Source organism: Phascolarctos cinereus, unplaced genomic scaffold (genome assembly GCF_003287225.1).
Source record: "Phascolarctos cinereus isolate Bilbo 61053 unplaced genomic scaffold, phaCin_HiC Scaffold_726;HRSCAF=1367, whole genome shotgun sequence".
NCBI classification, from domain to species: domain Eukaryota; kingdom Metazoa; phylum Chordata; class Mammalia; order Diprotodontia; family Phascolarctidae; genus Phascolarctos; species Phascolarctos cinereus.
In genome coordinates this window covers 46,990,470-47,012,411 of record NW_027556098.1, presented here as the reverse complement: position 1 = coordinate 47,012,411, position 21,942 = coordinate 46,990,470, and the positions used below count along the sequence as shown (strand labels likewise).

Below are 21,942 nucleotides of genomic sequence, written 5' to 3'. Positions count from 1 at the left end.
GAATCTGAGAAGAAAAGGTCAGACAGTTAAGAAGATAATCACAAGAGAGCAGTATTATGAAAGCTGAGAAAGAAAGATTATCTAGAAGGAAGGAGTAGTTAGTAGTGTAAAAAACCTCAGAGGTTAAGAGGACTGAGAAAAGTCGAAGCGAGTGGGAGGAAAGTATAATGTAGACAACCTTTTCTAAGAATGTGGCTATCAAAGGGAAAAGAGCCATAGCATGATAGCTTCTTATTCTACTAATTGTTGCTGCTAACAAGATGCCATATGTGGGCAGTCTAGGATGATGGGGTAGAGGAGTGGGAGGATATCACATATCCTTTCTACCACTTGCATCTCCCCATTCCCTGGCCACCATCCCTGTCCAAGTGCAGGCTGGACTCTAGTTCCCATCTCTCCCTCACTTTTCATTTCAAGAATAGGATACCCACATTCTACAGGTCCCTGGTCCTGTCACTTCATCTACTTCTTTGATTAACGATGAGAAGGGGGTCTCATATTCTCTCTCAAGTTCTTTCCTTAGTGGCACAACAATCCTTGTTTAAAGATTAATGACTGCTCATCCTTCCCATCCCTGTACCTGGGTAAGAGAAGTTGAGGATATTAGAATCACAGTAACCTATTGAAAGAGATGTATGGCTACAATTTGCTTGGAACCTGATGGAAGGGGGGTGCTAAAACACCTAAGTGGCATCCTTCTTTTTCCGTGTGGGAACCCTGTAGCCTCTCTTCCCAGATGATGGTGCTAATTTAGACCTCTCTAACTTCAGTCTGCCTATGGCAAAGTCCCAAGGCCCTGCTAGTTATTGCTGTAATCTGGGGTTTTGCTCTTATACTTAATGCTGCTAGAACACTTTTGTGTGCAGATGAATTGTTCTGAAAGATGAAATTTAATGGGAACATAAAGTCCTGTACACAAATTAAAAAATGCAATGACATAAGAAGATGAGAGGTGGTTATGCTATAATTTTTTTTGAGATTTGCAGTCTATAGTGCAATGGTTCAATATGGCTCACCTTATGTGAATTTGCACCCCAAAATACAGTGAAAACTTAAATATATATAGTTATCCCTTCCATACTGCAGCTTTTCATCACAGTTTTGACATATTGCAGGTCAGCATAAGAAATTAAATGAGAATTTTGGGGGAGTTTTGCAGAAGCCACAGACATGTGAAGGCCAGCAGATGACACAGGGCCTATGACCAAACACTTAACCCAAACTTTACAATAAGGTACTGTAAACACTCCATAAAAGAAAAAGAAAAAATTCAGATGACTTCTCTGGTAAAAAGGGAGGCACAAAAAACTTTACATGGATTTTCCAGATCACAGGAGCTCTATGCCCCTAAGCACCATGATGTGGAAGGGATAACTGCAGAAGGATAATGTCTAGAATAAGGGCACTTGGGGAAGGGTCCTAGTGTATTTTGCTTTGGCCAAACCACATATTAATTTCTGGGCCAAACTTGGGACACATTATAGAAAGGACATTGAAAAGTTTAAGCATGCCCAGAAAAGGGCAACCAGAAAAGTGAGAGCTCATAGTTTCTGCCACAGAAGGAGAATCAGCTAAGTTATATTTAGCCTAGAAAGGAGAAGACTTATGTCTGGCTCAGTATTTCCCTTCTCCCCCACTTATCCTCACACTGGGAGGACTTTAACATAGATAATGATACTTTGTCAAATACCCTAACCTCCCACTTCCTTAACTTACTCATTTCCTATAACCTATCACTCCACCCTACCTCAACTAACTACACACAGAGATGTTCAGATCCTTGATTTGCCATCCCCCACAAATGTGCCCATTTCCATGTTCACGAACTCTGAAATTCCCCTATCTGATCACAATCTGTTGACATCCCACCTCTCCCTTAGTCTTGTAACTCCAAATCCTGTTCCTAGTCCTAACCATGACTTCCAATTCCTCCACCCTTGCACTAGCTTCACTCTCCTCCCTTCATCTCATCACTTGACCCATTGGTGAACCAGTTCAACTTGTCACTGTCCTCTTCTCGTCTCTTGCCCCCTTATCATATTGTTGATTTGCCCTGCCAAGCCTAAGCCCTGGATATTTCTGTCAATTGTTGCCTTTGCTTCTACTCATGTGCAGTCAAATTAAGCCAGAGAAAAGTCAAAATAATAATAGTAATGATAATAATAATAACAATAACTGTATAGATTGTATCCACTACAAATTTGTGTTACATAATCACAACTAGGCCCTCACAGGGGCAGCTAGATGTCACAGTGGATAGAACACTGGCCCTGCAGTAAGGAGGACCTGAGTTCAAATCCAGCCTCAGAGACATGATACTTACTAGCTGTGTGACCATGGGCAAGTCATTTAACCCCAACTGCCTTGACAAAAACAAACTAAGCCCTCACTGCAGCAAGGCAATCTTTTTCTGTCTCCCCATCTGACTCATTATCTCACTCGCCATGGTGGCTTTTCCAAACCTTTTTATCCCTCCTCAAACTGTTAAAAAAGAACAAAAAAACCACCCACATTTTACTTAACAGTGAAATATAAGGGAAAGATAGGGGGTGGAAGAATTAGAAAAAGGGTGGATTTAAGGGAGAGATTAGTCCTAAACAAAACAAACTCTAAGCATTATAAAAAAAATCTAGAAGCTCTTTTTGGGTGGCAAAGAATAGGAAGCTGAGTGGGTGTCAATAAACTGGGGGATGGTTGAACAATTAATGTTACATAAATGTGATGGAATACTATTGTGCTGTAAGAAATGGTGGAGTGGGGTGCTTTCATTCTCTGGTTTCAGAGAAATCTGAGAAAACTTGCATGAACTGAGACAAAATGAAGTGAACAGAACCAAGAGAATGATTACAACATTGATAACAGTATTGTGAGGACAAACAAATCTGAAAGACTTAAGAACTCTGATCGGTGTAATCAATAATTACGATTCCAGAAATATGCTACCCACTTCCTGCTCAGAGTGAAGAGACTTCTTTTACACAGCCAAATTGGAAATTTATTTTGTTTGACCACATTATTTTTTACATAGCCAAACTGGAAATTTGTTTTGACTACACATGTCTGTAACTGGGATTTTTTTTTTTTACTTTTCAATGGGTGAAGAGGAGTTGAGGTGGGAGGGTGAGAAGAGGGATTTTTGCTGTTTGACAAATACATAGTTGTTTAAAAAAATAATTCCATATATAGTAGCAATAAAGGAGCTATGGAAAGTTGAGGTTAGAAGGAGATGCCTACAGTCAAACACAGATGCAAGCAGAGATAACCATTCACTTTCAACAACTTCTGAATTCACCTAACTGTATTGTCTCTTTAGCTCACACCATACACTTTGTCTACAAGGATCCCATGAAAGACTTAATAGGTTAATTAATTGCCCTGATTTACCAGTCTATTATTAATGCTGAAAAAAAGGAAAAAGAAAAGGAAAAAGCTGAAGGCAGCTAGGTGGATAGAACACTGGATTTAAGAGTCCAGCAATTCTGAGTTCAAATGTGGCCTCAGATACTTACTACCTGTATGACCCTGGGCAAATCATTTAACCTCTACTTGCCTCAGTTTCCTCATCTGTAAAATGGGGATGCTAACAGCACTTACCTCCAAAGGTTGTTGTCAGGATAAAATGAGATATTTGTAAAGCTCTCTGCAAACCTTAAAGTGCTATAAAAATGCTAGCTGCTATCATCATCATCATCACCACCATTAGCATTCACATCTGCTAATTCTTTCAGTACCTGAGGATGTTGATTTGAAATCATAAGCTCCTCCAAAGGCTGAGACTATCTCAATTTTGCGTGTGTAAAGTCAGTATCTAGCACAAAGGAGAGATTGATTTTTGGTTTTCAATTGATTACCAGAGCTAGTTAACTTCTTATTACATCCCTACTTATCTGGATAATCAACTTCTTATAAGCCAAAATTTTTGTTCTGTCCAAACCATTACAAGTATCAGTAGAAATAGGGAAGCTGGACAAATGGGGTTTTTATTTGTTATTGTTCTTTTGAGGGGAGAAAGATGATTAGTTCAGTTCTAGACATGTTGAATTTGAGATGATGGCAACTGTATCCATATCTGTATGGAGATGTCCCACATACAGACAGCTAGAAATTTGGGCATGGAGCTTAGGAAAAAGAGTCAGGCTCAGTGAGACTTGAGAATCATCTGCATCGAGGTAATAATGAGGTCATGGAAATATTCATTTGCTGTGCCTCCCCCACTACCCCAAAGTCATGTATGTCAAGAAGGAAAACTATCACTACTTAACTTTTACAGGGAAATTGAGGCTCATGGAAATTATGACTTGTGCAATGTTATATAGCCATTAGCTATAGCTAGCAGGCCTACATCTAGTCTTCTAAATCCTAATACAATGTTGTTTCCAATACTAACAAGGTAACCTTCTCCCTCCCCCCCCCGACATAACATTTATTCTTACCTCTAATTCCTTTGCTTATGCCATGCCTTCAGTTTGAAATGTCACCTACTCTTCTCTAGCCAAATCTTACCCATCCTCTAAGAGCTAGGTTTAAGTGCCAAATCTCCCAAGACACCTTTTCTGACTGTTCCAGTCCACATTGGCCTTTTTGCTTCTGAACTCCTGAGACACTTGCTGTGCAATTCATACTGACACAAATCATATACTTATTCTCATGTATCCTCTCAAAGGATAATGTATCCTAATATAAATGTATCCTTTCAGATCACCATATCAGCATGCTTTCATGAGGGCCAATACCACATCACAAACTGCCTATTAGATATTTCAATCTAGTTGAGCTGGATACATTTCAAAAAAAAAAACTATTCCTCTTCCAAACAACCCTATAACTGTTGAGGGCTCCACAATACTGTTGAGGTAGCTAAGTGGCACCATGGATACAGTGTTAAACTTAGAGTCAGAAAGATCAGAGTTCAAATCTGATCCAGATACTTGCTCTGTGACCCAGGACACTTAACCTTTATCTGCCTCAGTTCCCTTATCTGTAAAATAGAGATAATAATAGCACCTACTTCCCAGGGTTTTTGTAAAAGCAAAGTGGGATACTATTTGCAAAGTGTTTTGCAAACATTAAAGTTCTTTAAAAATGCTAGTTCTTGTTCTTTTTATTATTATTATACCTCCAATCTCCCAAGTTCATAAACTTAGCAGTCATTTTTTACTCCTTACTTCTATCTCCCCATTTCCTAACTTTGTCCTTTTCTCTCCATTCACAAAACTACCATACTAGTTTAGGCTCTCATTACTTCTGACTTGGATTATAATAGCCTAGTAATTAGTCTCCCTGCTTCTAAGTCTTTCCCCATTTCAATCTGTCTTCCACAGTCACCACAGTGACCTTACTAAAGCACAAATCTGACCATGTCATCCTCCCATGCCAAATCAATTAAATAAACTCCAGTTGCTCCATATTATCACTAGGATCTGTTTGGCATTCAACGCTCTTCAAAACCTGGCCTCTTCCTACCTCTTTAGTCTTCTTACACATTAGTCCTGCTCCATGGTCCAGCCATATTGATCTACTTGTTTTCTTTCAGATATGATTCTCAAATTTACATCTCTGACTCTTGGCACTGTCCCCCATGCTTAGAATGCTTTCCTTCCTTACCTCTAACTCTTGGAATCCGTGGCTTCCTTCAAAATTAGTACTGATTTCTGCAGGAAGTCTTTCCTAATTCCCTCAGCAGCTAGTGCCCTCCCATCCAAAGCTACTTTGTGTCTAATTTATGCGTCTTTTACATATTTATATATGTGTACATTGTCTCCTTCAAGAGAGTATAACCTTCTTGGGAGAAAGAACTGTTTCATTTTTGTATTTGTATCTCTAAACCCTAGCACAGTGGCTGGCACACAACAGCATATAATAAATGTTTGTTGACTGAAGGCTCTATTATCTTTTGTATTTTCTCACAGCATTTAGCAGAATATTACTGTATAGTAGGTGATGAATAAATATTTGGGATTGATCTACTCAATAAATGTTAAGAGGATATTCTACAGAAAATGTACATATCAGGTGAGTAAAGAACAGAGACATTTGACAGAACCATTAGGAAAGGGGAAAATCAGGTCTAAGAGAAGAGAAAAAGGAAGAAAGGAGGTGTTTGCACTTCTAAATCTTTCATTTTACTGTCGTAGTTATAAAGCCATAAAATGTACGGAATAAAAATTCAATCCCTTAATTTTACAAAGTGACTCATACAGAGTAACATAGCTAGACAGAAGCAGATGGGTCCCCTGATCCCAGGCCAGTACTCTTTTCACTATATAAGTATCTTAGACCACCAAAAACTTTAATTGTTGCATGTTGAGGATAAATGCGTTCTGAGTTAATCCTGGAGTGAGAAATACAGTAGGTAACATTTTAGAACTATACAGAACATATGAGAGCAAGTATAGTGCTTCAAACATACATAGTAAGTCACATAGTAGCATCAGATCTATCAATGCCATAAAGTCTGAGAGTTATAGAAGAAGGTAAATTATATCTTTAAGGAAACCTACACCACACCTCAACCAGTTAGACAAGTCTAGGCTTGCATCCTCTTCTTTTCCATTCCTCTCCCTCTCAGCCAACTTGTTCTCCCTTAATATATAATTACAGGGTCTCTTTGGAGTCTTATCACTAGCTCTGGAGTATGGCCTTCTCCTTATGTGCGGTCGCCACAGGGTTGTTGTAGGATCCCAAGATTTCAGAGTTAGAAGGGGCATTACAGACTGTCTAATCACAGGACCGAATCTGGAGCAGGAAGCAGGCCCGGGGAGGCTGAGTGCCCAGCTCGGATCTAGGGCGTCCCGCGCTCCCCTGGGCCAGAGTACCCCGAACTAACACCACGTGAGAGCGACCACAAAAGCTCTTCCTACCACGTGGCTTCCCAGTGCCCAAACCCACCCAAACGGTGCCACCCGGCAGCGGTGCAACTCCGAGGTCTCAAACCCAGTGGTCGCCTCAGCAGCGAGAAGGCGAGGCCGCCGCCGACTCCTCTCATTGGACGATCCACTTAACTGACGGAACACGCAGCCAATAGGACGGAAGAGCCTGCAGTTGGTCAAAGAACTCGAGGAAGGAGGAAAGGGCCCAGAAGAGAGCGGCTCCTAGGGCTAAGGAAAGGAAGCGACGAGTGTGGGGCTCACGGTCTTGGGGGCGAGAAGCGGCTGTGATGGCGTGTCGGGGGAAACGGGACTCACCTACGGACACTGCTCCCATAGCTGCCCCTCTAAGGAGTCCGCGAGTCCTCTGCGGCCCCACCTCTTCTAAGTGACGACTCCAGCCCGACAAAATCTACTCCGAGAGCAGCCCAAGGCCTCGCGTTAATTTCCGGAAAGGGGCATTATGGGATAGGAAATGCTTGCATTCTTCCAGGTGCGTGCGACTCGTCCGCCTCGAGATGCGCGCGCACTGTAGAGGACCCGGAAGCCCCGCTTCCCACGCCTGGGGTAGGTAATTTGCTGCCGCCTTCCGGGGTCTCTAGTTCTGTGGCTGAGACACATTCAGAGTTGAGAGGGTTTAATTCAAAACCTTGCAGCGCCTCGATTTATGTGTGGCCTCTCAAGCCATCTCTCAAAGGTCCGGATCAAAGAATTAATATTTAATTCTACACCATCTTGCTGAAAGAGCAGAGTCTACGCTGGCCTTTCCAGGGCCTGCGCTCCAGGAAAACGGGGAGTTTGTGGGCGAATGATGGTTATCGGATTCACGCCCAAACCTAGGTGAGCGTGAAAAAAGCAGCTAAAATTCCTCCATAATCAGAAGTAGCACAGGGAGACTTGTACAGTGCAGAGACGTTCCGCAGCGTTATTCCAGTTTCCTGGAGGGGCAGTACTCCATCAGTGCCAGGGCCACGCTGTGCCCTCAGCTCTGACAGCCTGTTCCTTCCCCACTGAATTGCCTAGCTGGAAGGGGAAGGGGGGAGGAGGACTAGCATAGTAAATTCAGACCAACCCCTCTTCTAGTTAATATCCTTCTCCGATCTCCCTTACCATTCTGTCTCTCATCCCATTCTGCCATCTTTCTCTTTTGTGGTAAAGTAGGAAGATAACTAGAATTATTACAGTCAGAGACCCTAATTTGCATTCTACTCTCTAAAGCTTTTCTACTCCCTTGTGACTTTGGGCAAGCAAGCTTCTTTACCTTCCTGGACATCAGTAACTTTATTTATAAAAAGAGGGTTGACTTAGATGACTTCCAAGGTTTCCTTTGAGGTCTGGCTCCTAAATCCGTGATCCTAGATTCCTTCCATCATCTAGTAGTACCTACTAAAAATTTTAACGTGCTCCTAAAGACACCACATTTCATGGTGACTCACCCAAAATGACTGTTTCTTCTTTAGAACTCTGTCAGTTCTGGCCAGATTTATTGCTATGATCTATGGACTTCTAAGTCACTTCCTTACCAGTAAGTTTAGTACCTGGATCATAATCTCTACCTCAGGCCCTGCCACTGTTTGACTACCTTGACCTCCCCTCAAAATAGAACTAAGTTGAGGTGAAGGAGAAATAATAACTATACTTAAATTTGAGACTTAAATGACAGTCAAATACATTTAACTTAGAAGGCCTAATTCTTTTATATTTGGGTTTTTTTTATCAGAAATCATGTTTTAAAAATCTTTTTTTTAATCTCATTTTCCTAAACAGCCTAAAATGACTGAAGTAAAGCAAGCTGAAGCTCAGCTGTCTGAATTAGACCTGCTCTCTAGTATGTTTCCTGATGAGAATGAATTCATAATACATGATCATCTGGCTTTAGCAGAACTGAAAGATTATGTGGAAATGAGGACCACAGAAGTTCCATCTTCAAAAGTTCACTTTACTATAAATATAAAAGTAGAGATTTCTAATGAATCTATGGTAATTCACTTTCATTTTTAAAGGAAATGGAGACCTATCAGTGGTTAGTACAAAGTCCTAAAACATTATTGTTCTCTGTTTTCAGGTTACGTTTTCTTTATCTTGTGCTCTCCCTTTTCAGTATCCTGCAATCCTGCCTGAAATTACTGTCAGGTATGTTATAGAACATACAACAACAACAACAGTTACAGAAACTCTTTGCCAAAAAAATTACATTAAAGAACTAAAATATATTTTTAATATTTGGGAGGTTTGGCACAGTGAAATTAAGAAAGATTTTCTCTGCTTATCTTTTTCAACAGATCACTTTCATTAAGTAGAGCCCAGCAGACCCAGCTAAACACAGACCTAACTGCTTACCTTCAAAAAGGATACTGTGGGGAAGTCTGTATACTAAATGCAACAGAATGGGTTAAAGAGCATGCATCAACCTATATCAAGAGAGAACCCACATCTTCCACTACCACCAAGACAAATCCAACTTATTCAACAGATGTCATTTTCACAAGACTTTGGATCTATAGCCATCACATTTACAACAAACAGAAAAGAAAAAATATTATGGAATGGGCAAAGGATCTCTCCCTTTCTGGGTTTAGCATGCCTGGGAAGCCTGGAGTTATTTGTGTTGAAGGTTCACAAAGTACATGTGAAGAGTTCTGGGCAAGGTTTGTTTGTTTTTCCCTCTACTATACAACTCATGATGCTATATTTGTTATTAAGTAATAATAAATTAAGAATTGATTGCCTTATGTGTGCCAGGCACCATTCTAAGCTCTAGAGATCCAAAGACAAAAAATTAAATATTTGTTGTTTTTAAGGAACTTGTATTCTATGGAGGGAGATGGCATGTACATATGAATCCTATATTTACATATTAGTATGTATAGAATAAATATAGGGGAGATAGGGCATTAGCAGTTGGGGGAACCAGGAAAGTTTTCCTATAGAAGGTAGTGTTTGAGCTGTGTCTTGAAGGAAGTGAGAGATCTTAGGAGATAAAGGTGAGAAGGAAGTAATTTCAGCTATTGAGGGCAACCAGGGCAATGAAATTGGAGATGGAGTTCTGTGTAGAAGGAAAAGAGGAAAGGCTAGTTTGGCTAAACTATAGAATTTTGGAAGAAGAGCAATGTATAATGAGAAAGGAAAGAATGCTTAAAGCCAAATTTTGAAAAGTCTCAAACCCATGAGAGGAATTTATATTTTATCCTAGAGTTAACAGAACCACTGGAATTTATTGAGGAGGGGAGTAAATGGTTATATCTGTACTTAAAGAAAATCACTTTTCAGCTGTGTGGAGGATAGACTGAAGAGGGGAAATACTTGAGACAAGGACTCCATTTAGGAAACTATTGCAGTAATTTAGGTAAAAAGTAATGAGGGCCCGGGGCAGCTAGATGGCGCAATGGATAGAGCACTGGCCCTGGAGTCAGGAGTACCTGAGTTCAAATCCGGTCTCAGACCAGACACTTGACACTTAACTAGCTGTGTGACCCTGGGCAAGTCACTTAACCCCAATTGCCTCGAGACACACACACACACACACACACAAAAGCAATGAGGGCCTAAAGTAAGGTGGTGGCTATGTGAGTAGAGAAAAGGAGTTGTACATGAGATATGTAGAAACAGAAAAGGGTGAGATGTGGTGACTGAACAGATATATGGGATGAGTGAAAATGAGGAGTTGAAGATAACACTAAGATTATGAACCTTGAAGATGGGAAAAGAATGATGGTGCCTTTAACAAATAGGATCATTTGGAAGAGGAACAAGTTGGAAGAGGGGGTAAAATGATAAGTTCTTTTGGGGATATGATGAATTTGAGATGTGTCTAGGTCATCCAGTTTGAAATGTTCAGTAGGCAGTTGATATGGGGCTAAAGCTCAGGAGAGAAACTTAGGCTGATATATAGATCTGTGAATCATCTGTATAAGCTGTGAGAACTGATGAGGTCACTAAGAATATAGAAGGAAAATAAAAGAGGTCCCAGGACAGAATCTTGGGTTACACTGATAATTAGAGGTCCTGATATGGAAGTTGAACCAAAAAGAAAACTGAGAAGGAAGAGTTAGATAGGTAGGGAAAGAACCAGGAGAGAAGTAGGGTCATGAAAATCCAGAAAGGAGAGAGTTTCCTGGAGGAGAGATTGATAAACAGTATCAAATGCAGCAGAAAAGTCAGGAAAGATGAGGACCGAGAATGTAAGATAAGGCAATTAAGAGGTGATTAGTAACTTTGCAGAACAGTTTCAGTTGAGTGATAGAATCAGAAGGCAGATTGCAAAGTGTGGAGGAGTGAGTGAGAAGAGAAGTAGAGGCAGTGAGTGCAGTGAGCATTTTCTAGGAGGCTGGCTGAGAAAGGGAAGAGGATAATAGGATAATGGTTTGAGGGGCATGGTGGGTATAGCAAAGAGTTTTGTTTGGTTTTTGTTTTTGAAGGATGACAAGATTTGAGCATGTTTGAAAGTAGTAGGGAAGGAGTCAATAAGGAGAGAGAGACTGTAGATTAAGTAGGGCAATCTGCTGGAAAATTTGGAGGGGATGGGATTGAGGGCATATTTAGACCTTGGTAAGAAGGCCCACATCATCAGAGAGTGGAGGTTTGGAAAAGAGAATGGAAAGACAAAATCAAAGGATTTTGAGAAGAAAGGAGCTCGCAGCAAATGGGCCAGTTTTCTTAATCAAGTAAGAGTTAAGGTTCTCAGTTGAGAGGATGAGAAAATATGTGAGAGGTTTGAAAAGATGCAAAGGTTTGGAATAGATGTGGGAAATAAGAAATCAATCAGATAGGCACAAAATGTATGCCATGCTACAGTAAGACCTTTGTTAAGGTTAGACATTTTAAATTTGTAGTGTACGCAGCCTGGTTGTATGATTGTCTCTACCTCTATTCAGCAGCACAAAAGTAGTTTTAGAGGAGGCAAATGGTGGGAAAAATCTAGGTTTATGTTTAGAAATAAGTGGTTACTCACTCATCATGAGAACACTGAGCTAGGAGTTCAGATAGATTGTAGTTTTAGCTCTACTGCAAACTTAATTGTGTAACTTTGATCACTTTAGCCTTTAGGTCAGCCATGGAATGGAGGTAAAGAAAAAAAATTCACATAAAAATAAACTAGCTCTTAGATTAGCCCCTCTTCTAGCTTAGGGAGTGACAATAATGATAGTAAGTAGCAGTACCACTTACCAACAGTAATACTTCAAAGATGCATCATCTGAATGCAAGTTCAGCAAAGGTGGCTACATCTTTGCTTTTTGCTGAGCTCCTGAGGAGCTTGGGCTATTTAGCAGGAAAAAGAAAGAACAAATCAGATCGTGGCAGCACACTAAGGATAGAAAAATAGATCTCTCTTTTGTACTTTTCTCACCTGTCCTTGTGTTTTAACTCTTCATGTACATGTTTTTACTATATCCCATCCCACCTCAACCCTCCTTAGATTGGAAGCTGCTCACATATCTTTCTTTGTATTACTATCATCTTGCATGCATATTTTGGTACTGGACCTGTGATGTCATTAGTGTGGGTAATTCCACCAATTCTGATCAGCAACTTGTCTACCACTTAAAGTCTTAGTTAAAGGGAATGAGAAGTTAAGTGATTTGCTTATGGTCACAAACTTAATGTATGTAGGACCTAAACCAGGTTCTCCTTACTTCAAATCTTGTCTTATATCCAGATCTTACATCTACTACACCATGCTCCCTATTGCCTTGCGTGTACTGCTTAATAATGTTTATTGAGTTGACATGCTGCATTTTCAACTGAAAGGTTGAATCTGGACTTATTTTGATAGTGGTTTTACATTGATTTAATCAGTTTTTAATTTTTTTAAATAAACAGGTATCTTATTAGTATACCAATTTCTAGGGTCTTAGGATTGTCAAGGCTTACTGTGGGCTACTGGAATAGATATCTAAAGTCTCTTTCTAGGTCTAAAATCCCATCTGAATTAGTAATATTTTTACAAGCCATATACCTACAAAACTGAGAGTGCTGAGAGAATAGTATAAATATCATTTCCATAGTTGTAAGTATTCACAATCAACTATGACCAGCCATCTATGTTCTGGAAAGACCACTTCAGTATAAAAGACAAGAGCCTTCACAGCCTGGTTTCTGTCCTGGCTCTGATACCTTCAGGTCATGAAAAGTACATTCATTTTTATCTTTTTAAATGTCCTCTAAGAAGGCTGGCAATAAGTGATAGTGGGTATATTTTTGATTGGTTTCAAGGACAGAATCAGAATCACAGAATGTGCCAATTGCAAAGGATGTTAGGGGCCATCTAGTCCAATTCTTCTTAGAAAGGAATCACTATTACAAAGATACCAAACAAGTGCTGTCCAGCTTCTGCCTTTTGAAACAAGTGTAACCTTGGCAACCCTTGGCTTCTGAGGCCATCCATTGCATTTATGAATAACTTTAATTCTTAGAAGTTTTTCCTGACATCAAGCCTAAATTTGAGTCTTTGAAACTTTCATACATTGTTGCTAGTTCTGCCCTCAGGGGCCAAATGGAACAAGTCTAGTAAGCTCTTCCAGTTGACAGCACTTGAAGACAACATTCATTTTCTCTTGCCTATTCTGTTCTCCCACAGAAAGCTCTCCAGTTCCTTCAGTTGACCTTTTAGGACATAGAACCTTTGACCATCCTGGTCGTTCTTTGGAAACTATAGCACCCAAATTGAACACAGTACTTCAGAAAGATGTGGTTTGACAAAGACACAATACATAGGAACGGTTACCACCTTATTGCTGGAAACTATTGTCCTTTTCAATGTAGCTCAAGATCATATCAGCTTTTAAATTTTTTTTTTTGGACACTGCCTCATACTGAGCCTGAAGTTTTTTCAGAAAAACTGCTATATCCCCCATCTTACATTTGTGAAGTTGATTTCTTGAACCCAGGTCAAAACTAAACATTTATCTCTGGTAGATTTTATTTTATTAGATTAAGCTCAAGACTGCTAGGATTCTGACTATCTAGCTAACATTCAAAGTGTTAGTTGTCCCTTCCAGCTTTCTGTCATCTATAGGTTAGATAAATATGTCACTATTATAGCTAAATGTCACTGAAGAAATAAATGTTAAACAGCTCAGGGCCAAGCACAGCTCCCTGGCACATGAGTCTGGCTATTTATTTAATTCCATATCCATCTTGTGCTATCATCTAGCCCATAGCCCTTAATTTTTTTTCCCACAATAATATGTTTTCAAACTATTATTCTAATGATCTAGAATTTTCCAAATAATCAAAGTCAAGCTCCCTGGCCTCTAGTTTGTTGATTCTAGGCTCTTGTCTTTTTTTGAAGTTTAGGACATTTGCACACCCCAGTCTTGAAGTAACCTTCATTCACTACAAGTATTTCATAAATCACTGACAGTGACTCAGAAATCACTCTGTGGATTATCTGTGAATTCTCAAGGACATAGTTCATCTTGGCCAGGTGATTTGAATTCCTATATATGTCTGCCAGGTGCTCTCTTACCATCTTGTCTATCAATTCACTGTTACCCATTTGTTTTCTGGCCTTTCCTATCCAAAGGTTGTGTCTGATAGAGAAAAAAGTACAATAACTGAACCTTCTCTCTTTTGTTAGTTATCATTTATTTCCATTTTATCTACCATAATCCCTCTCTTTTTCTCAAGATAGCTTAAAAAAATCTTTTCTATTTGTTAGCTTTCCTTGTCAGGTTCAGCTCCTCCAGATCTCTAACATTATTAATTCCATTCTGATAGTACTGTGCTCATGTATTTATTAGGTTATATGCTCTCACTTCCATCTTCTGTACATATCTTTTGAAAATCTAGCTGCTTGTTCAGTTCCTCGTGCATCTGATTCAGTCTTTTCAGACAACTTCACTTTCTTCTGATTAGAATTGTTTCTCTTTCTCTCTTCAGAATGTCATTCATGCAAGTTTCTGATCCCTCCTCAGCTGAATTCCTCTGTAGAATTTTAGTCCATGAGATCCTATCTATCTATTATTTTACTAACTAACCAGTTTAAAATCTGGTTTCCCAGAATCTAAGGTCCATGCCAGATTATGCTTGACTTTCCTTTTCATTATCACAAATACTAGGATCCTAACAGCTGGTAATGCCCACCTCACCCTGCCTCCAATTTTTGCTATCATTCTACCGCAGCAACCAGTTCCAAAATAGAATTTCTCCTTGTTGGTTTCTTCACCTCTCCGAGAATGAAATTATTAAAGCAGAAAGGTGAAGGGAAAGTGTCTATTATATGCCAGGTTCTATGTTAAGTGCTTTACAAATATTATCTCATTTGATTCTTACAACAGTCCTGAGGTAGACAGTGTTATTATTCCTTTGTGCCAGGCTTGTGATCTGTTTCTCAGACTTCTTTTTGTCCAAGTGTTCTATAGTATACATCTATTACGTAGTTACGTAACAACCTATATTTTTACAGCTTTCATATACTTTGTCTTACTTGATTCTTGAAACAACCCTAAAGGAAAGGTAGGGCAACTATTAATATCCCTATTTTACTAAGGAGGTAACTGAGGCACAGATTGGTAAGTGACTTGTCTAAGATCATACAGCTATCAAATGATAGAATCAGTATTAGAATCAGATCTCCAGAATCCATGTCCAGTGTTCTTTCCAGCACATTATCCTGTCTCTGTAATAATGGGTATTTATAGAATATATCATTTCACATTTTATTTACAATCACCTTGTAAAGTAGCTACTGCAAATATTGCCATCCTTATTTTACAGAATCCTAAGCATAAGAAGTTAAATAACTGGCTTAACATTAAAACTTAAAAAACCAAACAAACCCTCATACACAATGGCATAGTACTGAATTTGGAGTCAGAGAACCTAGGTTCTAATTCTGTGTCTTCATTTTGCATAACCAAAGGCAAATCACTTGATTTCTATGGCTCTCAGTTTCCTTATCTCTAAAATGAGGGTCTTTTCCCCTATCTAAATCTATAATCATCTGTCCTTATCCTAAGTACAATGCTCTTTCCACCACGTGCTAATTCATTGAGTATCAACACATTTCATTGCACTGAAAGATGGGTTGGTAAGTCAACTTCTACTCGTATAGCTTTTATTTTTAAAAGTACCTGAATGTGTTTTACATTTTGGAAAAATTTTTCTTTGAAAATTTCTTTCCAGACTCCGAAGATTAACGTGGAAGAGAATTTTAATTCGCCATCGAGAAGACATTACTTTTGATGGCACACAAGATGAACTGCAAAAACAAAGAAAATTTTTTAATTTTGAAGAAAAAGTTTTTGATACAAATGGTAACAGAGGAAATCACATGGATTTGGGTCAGCTTTATCAATTTTTAAGTGCCAGGGGATGTGCTGATGTTTTTCGGATTTACTTTGGCATAGAGGGACAGTAGTTGAATAAAGTATACATAGAAGACTTTTTATTTTTTATTGTTTTTTGCCAGTCATGGACTTTTGTTTGCTAAGGGACTAATAAGTATTTTAAACTGCAGATTGATACTTTCAGTCAAGAGGGCTACCTGAACGAGGCAAACAGCTCAGCTCCCATAAACCTCCTCCATTAAAAACCTAAAAATAGCACTAGGTCCAGTGATCATGAAATCCAATGAGAGACTACACTAAGTGACTTTATCTATCCCAGAACTACACAAAATGGTAACCAAAGGCCCATAGGGAATAGGAAATCCAGTGTCAGCACAGGCCAACAAGCTAGATGCCTCCCTGAGAAGCAAAAGAGTTCTAAAAGTAATGTTTTTACTTTATTACAGACTTTTTTTAAGTAGTAGGGAATAGAGATTTACAGTTTCACATATAATTCTCAAACAAAAAAAACAATTAGGTATTGAATTCGCCTTATTAACATTTCACTTGCATAGTGTTGAAGAACTGAATGAGGGTCACCTTTATATCATGATGAGGAATCAGACTTTAATGTGGGCATCATGTCACTACTTTATTTAGGTTCTAGCCCTTATTGCCTACGACATCAAATCAAAACTACACTGCCCTTTTTTCAAGGCCTTCCATAATTCAAGTGGACTAAGCACTGTGGAAAATGTGTAATGCATTTAAGATATAGTTCCACTTTTTAAGGCAAGTGTAGTTGTACAGGGGAGAAAGATAAGGTAAGTTTATGGAGCTACTAATGAAGCAAGGCAGTTCCAAGATGAGTGATTACACTCCATAGGACACTATACACACACACACACACTCTATAGTTCTATAGAAATCTAGACTATGAAGAAAGAGATGAATGTGGACTTGAGTACTTAGGGAAGTCTTTATGGAGGAAGGAACCTTGGTCCTGAAAAACAGATAGTATTTTAACAGGCAGAATGTAGTGATAATGAACAAAGGTAAAAGTTAGGTAGAACAGAGACTTCTTGCTGGGTAATAAGGTGGTTGGATGGCTAAAATGGGCCTACAGTGACAGCCTAAAAAAAAAAATCCAGACTTCATTCCAGTGGCAGTGGGAATCTGTTAAGAGTTTTTGGGCAGGGAAGTGACCTGATATAAAATGCTATTGTTGTCACAATGCATGGTGGGGTCAGGGTAGGTAACAATTGATGTAGTACTTTGAATAAGTAATCTCATTTGAGTCCACAGCACCTCTATGTGGTAGGTACTATAGGTATCACCCTTATTTAATAGCTGAGAAAACAAGCTCAAAGAGAATAAGGAACTTGCCCATGCTCACACAGCTGGTTAATGTCCTAAGTTGTATTTGAACCCCAGTCTTTCTGAGTCCAAATCCAGCCATCTTGATTATGCTTGGTTCAGGCAGAGAAACTAATAAGGACACTTCCTGTTATTTAAGCATAAGTTGATAAGAGTAGCAGCAACAGGAATAGAAAAAAATCTCTTTTTTAGTAGAAAACATGGAGAGATATGGGTTAGATGATGATAAATTGATTTGGAACTAGTCAAATAACCATATTTAAAGAATAGTTGTTAGTGGCTCAATGTCAGTTTAGAAGGAATATGCCAGCGGATGCTACCACAGATCTGTCCTTTGGCCTGAGGCAGCTAAGTGGCCCAGTGGATAGAAGATTCATCGAGTTCAAATCTGGCCTCAGCTACTTACCAGCTGTGTGACCCTGGACAAATCAATTAACCCTGTTTGCCTCAGTTCCTCGTCTGTCAAATGAGCCTGTGAAGGAAATGGCAAGCCATTCCAGTATCTTTGCCAAGAAAACTCCAAAGAGATCATGAAGACCCAGACATGACTGAAATGACTGAACAAAAATCCTTTGGCTCTGTGCTATTTAACGTTTTTATGATTGACTCGAATAAAGGCTTTAGTCAGTAGTGGTTACTATGTGCCAGGCACTGTGCTAAGCATTGGGAATACAAAGAAAAGTAAAAGTCTCTGCTTTCAAGGAACTCACAATCTCATGGAGATAGCATGCAAATTATGTACAATCAAGTATGTATTTATAAGATAATCCCAGAGGGAGGGCACTAGAACTAAGAGGACTCCGGAAAGGCTTCCTGTAGAAGACAGCATTATAGCTGGGACTTGAAGGAAGCCAGGAGGCATAAAGGATGGAGAGCTTTCCAGACATAGGGGACAGTCACATGCTTATCAAATCTGCAGATGATAAAGCTGAGAAGAAGAGCTAACACTGGATGGCAATCAGAATCTAAAAATATTTTAGTAGGCTAGAGCATTGGGCTGAATATTAAGATGAAATTTAATAGAAATAAATGGATTCAAGAAACAAATTTCACAAATACTAGACGGGAATGCAGCCGAATGAAAAAGATTTGGGTGTGTAATGAACTTCAGATTCCCTGTCAGCAGCCCATTTTGGTAGCCAAAAAAAAAGCTAATAAATTCCTGGGATTCACTAAGGAGGTGAAAATTCTGGTCAGTGAACATGTAGAGTACAATGTTCTGTTCTGGCAATTTCAAAAGGAAAATTGGGAGACCATAGTGAGGGTCCAGCTCTTAAAGCTTGTGCAGATATTTTCTGCCTGCTGCTGTTCTCTAACATGCAAAGGTCTTTCCCTACCTAGTTTCAGTCCAAGTAACCTCATAGAAAGTTGAGGTGAAACTTTCTAGCTTTGCATGACTAAGGGTCTGGTACTGTGTGATGATTAAAAAAAAAATCTACTAATTGGCTGAGAAGCAAGAAAGTAACTTAGGAAGTGCTGAACCAGAATTGATTTGGTACGAAAAAGACAAAAATCAATTATCTCTTCATGTTGGTGAGTGAAAGCAAGAAGTTGAGCTGTCAAATGAGGGGAAGCTTCAGCTGCTTCCATAGTACTTTAAGTTTGAGTTCAGGAAATTGTAGGTCAGATGGTGGCATATCAGGACCTGGAGGAACCCAGATTTGTGCCTCTCCCCCATCCCCTAGTAGAACTTTAAAAATGCATCATTAGAAGTAATGATAAAACCCAAGAGAATCAGTTATAATGCCTCTATCCAGTCCAGAATTCTATAAAATGACTGCCAGAATCTTATGGCAAAGCAAAGGAGAAGAAAAGGGAAAGGTGAAGTACAAAACATCACTTGACAGGGCCAGAGTAGCACCCAGTGTGTGTGTAGTGAGATTAGTGGAGAGAGGGAACCAGGAGCTCCATCAATGATAGGAGACAGGGCCATCTTGGCAGCCTGTGCCTAACACCCAAAATTCAAGTAGCTTGGATCAGAAAAAGCGGAAGATAAGACCGGAGAATTCCTTTGGAAAACAGGGCCTAGCCTTAGCCACCAACCTTAGGATCAAACTAGGCCTTCCAATACCATCCAGGAATATGGGGCAGATTTTGACCCAAGCACCAATCCCTAATCCAGAAACTGAGACATATGAGAAAACAAAAGAAAACATGAATATAATACAGAACAACCTTGAAAGAAGCCCAAATTGTAAACTCAGGAGAGAGTAACTTCACCAGTCCAAGTAAAGTTTCAGAGAAAAGAATGTCCTGGCCACAATAACTATAAGAACCTGGAAGGAATGAAATGGAAACAACTAGAGACGAAAGAATGACAAGAAAAATTAAAATTAATACTTTAAAACAAAGAGTGGTAAATCTTACCCAGGAATTTGCTTCCTAAAAATTAGAATTGGACAAACAAAACAAGAAATCTTAAAACAAGATCAACATTTTGAAAAAACAGAAGAAAATATTTTTTTTTCTGTATACATATATACATACATACATACATATATATATATAATATATATATATATATATATGAACTGTCAAGGAGTAATACTGTAAGAATCACTGGACTATCTGAAAATCACTAGCAAAAAAGAGGGGAAGATTTGGATACCATATTTGAAGAATTCATAAATGAAAACTGCGAGATCTCTTGGAACCAGAGGGCAGAGTGAAAATAGAATACACTGGTTACCTCCTGAATGAAACCTTAAAATGAAAATGCCCGAGAATTTCATAGCCAAAATTCAGAGCTTCCAGGTCAAAGGAAAAATAGTACAAGCAAACAAACAAAAAAAGTTGAAGTACCAATAAGCCACAGTCAAAATCACACCAAACTTGGCAGCTATCACATTTAAGGAAAGGAGAAAGGACTGTGATAGTCCAAAAGACAAAAGAAAGTGTCTTACAACCAAGAATAACCTTACCTCAAGGAAAAAAAAAAAAAGCATTCTTGATGAAAAGCTGGAACTAAGTAAAGACTTTGAAATAGAAATGCAGAAGATGAACACACATTTGATCAATTATAAAAGATTACATACAAATAAAATATTTTTATGTTATTATGAGGAGAAGAAAGAAGTATCCTAGCAGAACCCTAATGTCTTCAAGGATCAGAGAAAGTTAAATAAGGCAGAAAGAGAGCCTGGGACAGTTATGATCTGTTTTGAAGATATAAGGAGAAGAAAAAAATGGGAAAAGGAAAACATTAGGGAAAAAGGAGGAAAAAGAAAAGGGAATTTTCTTACATAATGTGATATGTGAGATGAAAAGGTGTACAAAAATAGAGGAAGGGCACCCCATGAACTTCACTTTCTCTAATTTAGACAAAAAAAGAGTTGATCACATGCACATAGATGCTTACACACACGCACATAGAGAGAGAGAGAGAGAAGGAGAGGGAGAGAGAAAGCACGATGTAGTATTACATAAACTCAACAAGGAAATAGATTAGATCATGAAGAGAGGAAAGGAGGGTTTAAGAGAGAGGGTAGAAGGGGCAAGGAAGTAATCACATTCAAAACAAACTCCATCAGATGGTAGAACATGAAGTAGAGTAAAAAAGGAAATAAAAATCTATGATCAGGGACATGAAAAGGGGAAGTGTAGAGGGGAATTGATCAGAAACAGATAGTGTCATTTATAAAACTTAAGTTTTAGGCAAACTACTTGTTCATCATCTTTGTAAAGAAAAGGCAAAGTACAAGAGGACAGGATGAAGGAAAATACATAATTAGCAAACTGTAAATAGAAACTGGATGAATTCATCCTTAAAATGAAAGAGAACAGTAGAAAGCAGAAATTAGGGCTATGTTGTTTATTAAAAACATACTTGAAACAAAGATTCATGTTAACCCACCTCCAGATAGAGAAGTGAAGGACTCAGTGCAGACTGAGATCTAATTTTGTCTGGACATAGCCAATTCAGGAATTTGTTTTGTGTATATGTATGTAATGGGTTTTGTTTTTCTTGTTTTCTCAAAGAGGGTGGAGGGATAGTGGAGTTAGGAGAAGGAGACTGTGGACCTGACAAAATAAAGTGGAATTTTAAAACCTGTAAAGAAAAAAAAAACAACCAAAGTTTCACATAATTAAAATGAGAAAATTGAGCAAAATCTATTCTTCAGGTGAACTAAAAAAGGCATGAGTAACAATCATCATTTCAAAGTGATAGTAAAAATAGTTTAAAAAAAGACAAGAAAAACTACATTATGCTTAAAGGCACAAGACAACAAAGCAACACTATTTAATATATATGCACTGAACAGCATAGCTTTTAAATAGATAAATGAAAGGTTCACCAAAGGTTCACGGAGAAATACACACTAAAACTATAACAGTGGGAGACCTCAATGTACCCTTTTCATACATAAACAGACTAACAAAAAATAAATAAGAATTTAAAGGCCCATATAGAATTTCAAAAAAATTTGAGA

At 38.7% G+C, this 21,942-nt stretch overlaps 2 protein-coding genes across 3 annotated transcripts in view; one reads left to right on the top strand and one right to left on the bottom strand.

Annotated features, from left to right (window-relative positions):
• Nucleotides 1–7,302, bottom strand: part of USP16 (ubiquitin specific peptidase 16) — a 36,046-nt gene extending 28,744 nt beyond the window's left edge. Inside the window, 1 exon segment of the mRNA XM_020995994.2 lies at nucleotides 7,185–7,302. The gene's annotated coding sequence lies outside the window, so the exon portion shown is untranslated.
• Nucleotides 7,303–7,330: 28 nt separating this feature from the next.
• On the top strand, nucleotides 7,331–16,250 carry RWDD2B (RWD domain containing 2B). Of its 2 annotated transcripts, none has more exons than XM_020995999.2 (5): nucleotides 7,331–7,433; nucleotides 8,634–8,846; nucleotides 8,932–8,999; nucleotides 9,149–9,514; nucleotides 15,993–16,250. In XM_020995999.2, the coding sequence occupies exons 2-5, from the start codon at nucleotides 8,640–8,642 to the stop codon at nucleotides 16,225–16,227; spliced, it is 876 nt and encodes a 291-aa protein (XP_020851658.1). In that variant the 5' UTR covers nucleotides 7,331–7,433; nucleotides 8,634–8,639; the 3' UTR covers nucleotides 16,228–16,250. The 2 variants fall into 2 exon arrangements, with proteins under 2 accessions (XP_020851658.1, XP_020851657.1); XM_020995998.2 differs by lacking the exon at nucleotides 7,331–7,433 and adding an exon at nucleotides 7,440–7,706.
• Nucleotides 16,251–21,942: the final 5,692 nt, after the last annotated feature.

Bases quoted from the DNA above. Each gene is read 5' to 3' on its own strand.
- RWDD2B (XM_020995999.2), top strand. From the start codon at position 8,640: ATGACTGAAGTAAAGCAAGCTGAAGCTCAGCTGTCTGAATTAGACCTG. The intron at 8,847-8,931 runs GTAATTCACTTT...CTCTGTTTTCAG, and splicing joins AGATTTCTAATGAATCTATG to GTTACGTTTTCTTTATCTTG. The intron at 9,515-15,992 runs GTTTGTTTGTTT...ATTTCTTTCCAG, and splicing joins TGTGAAGAGTTCTGGGCAAG to ACTCCGAAGATTAACGTGGA.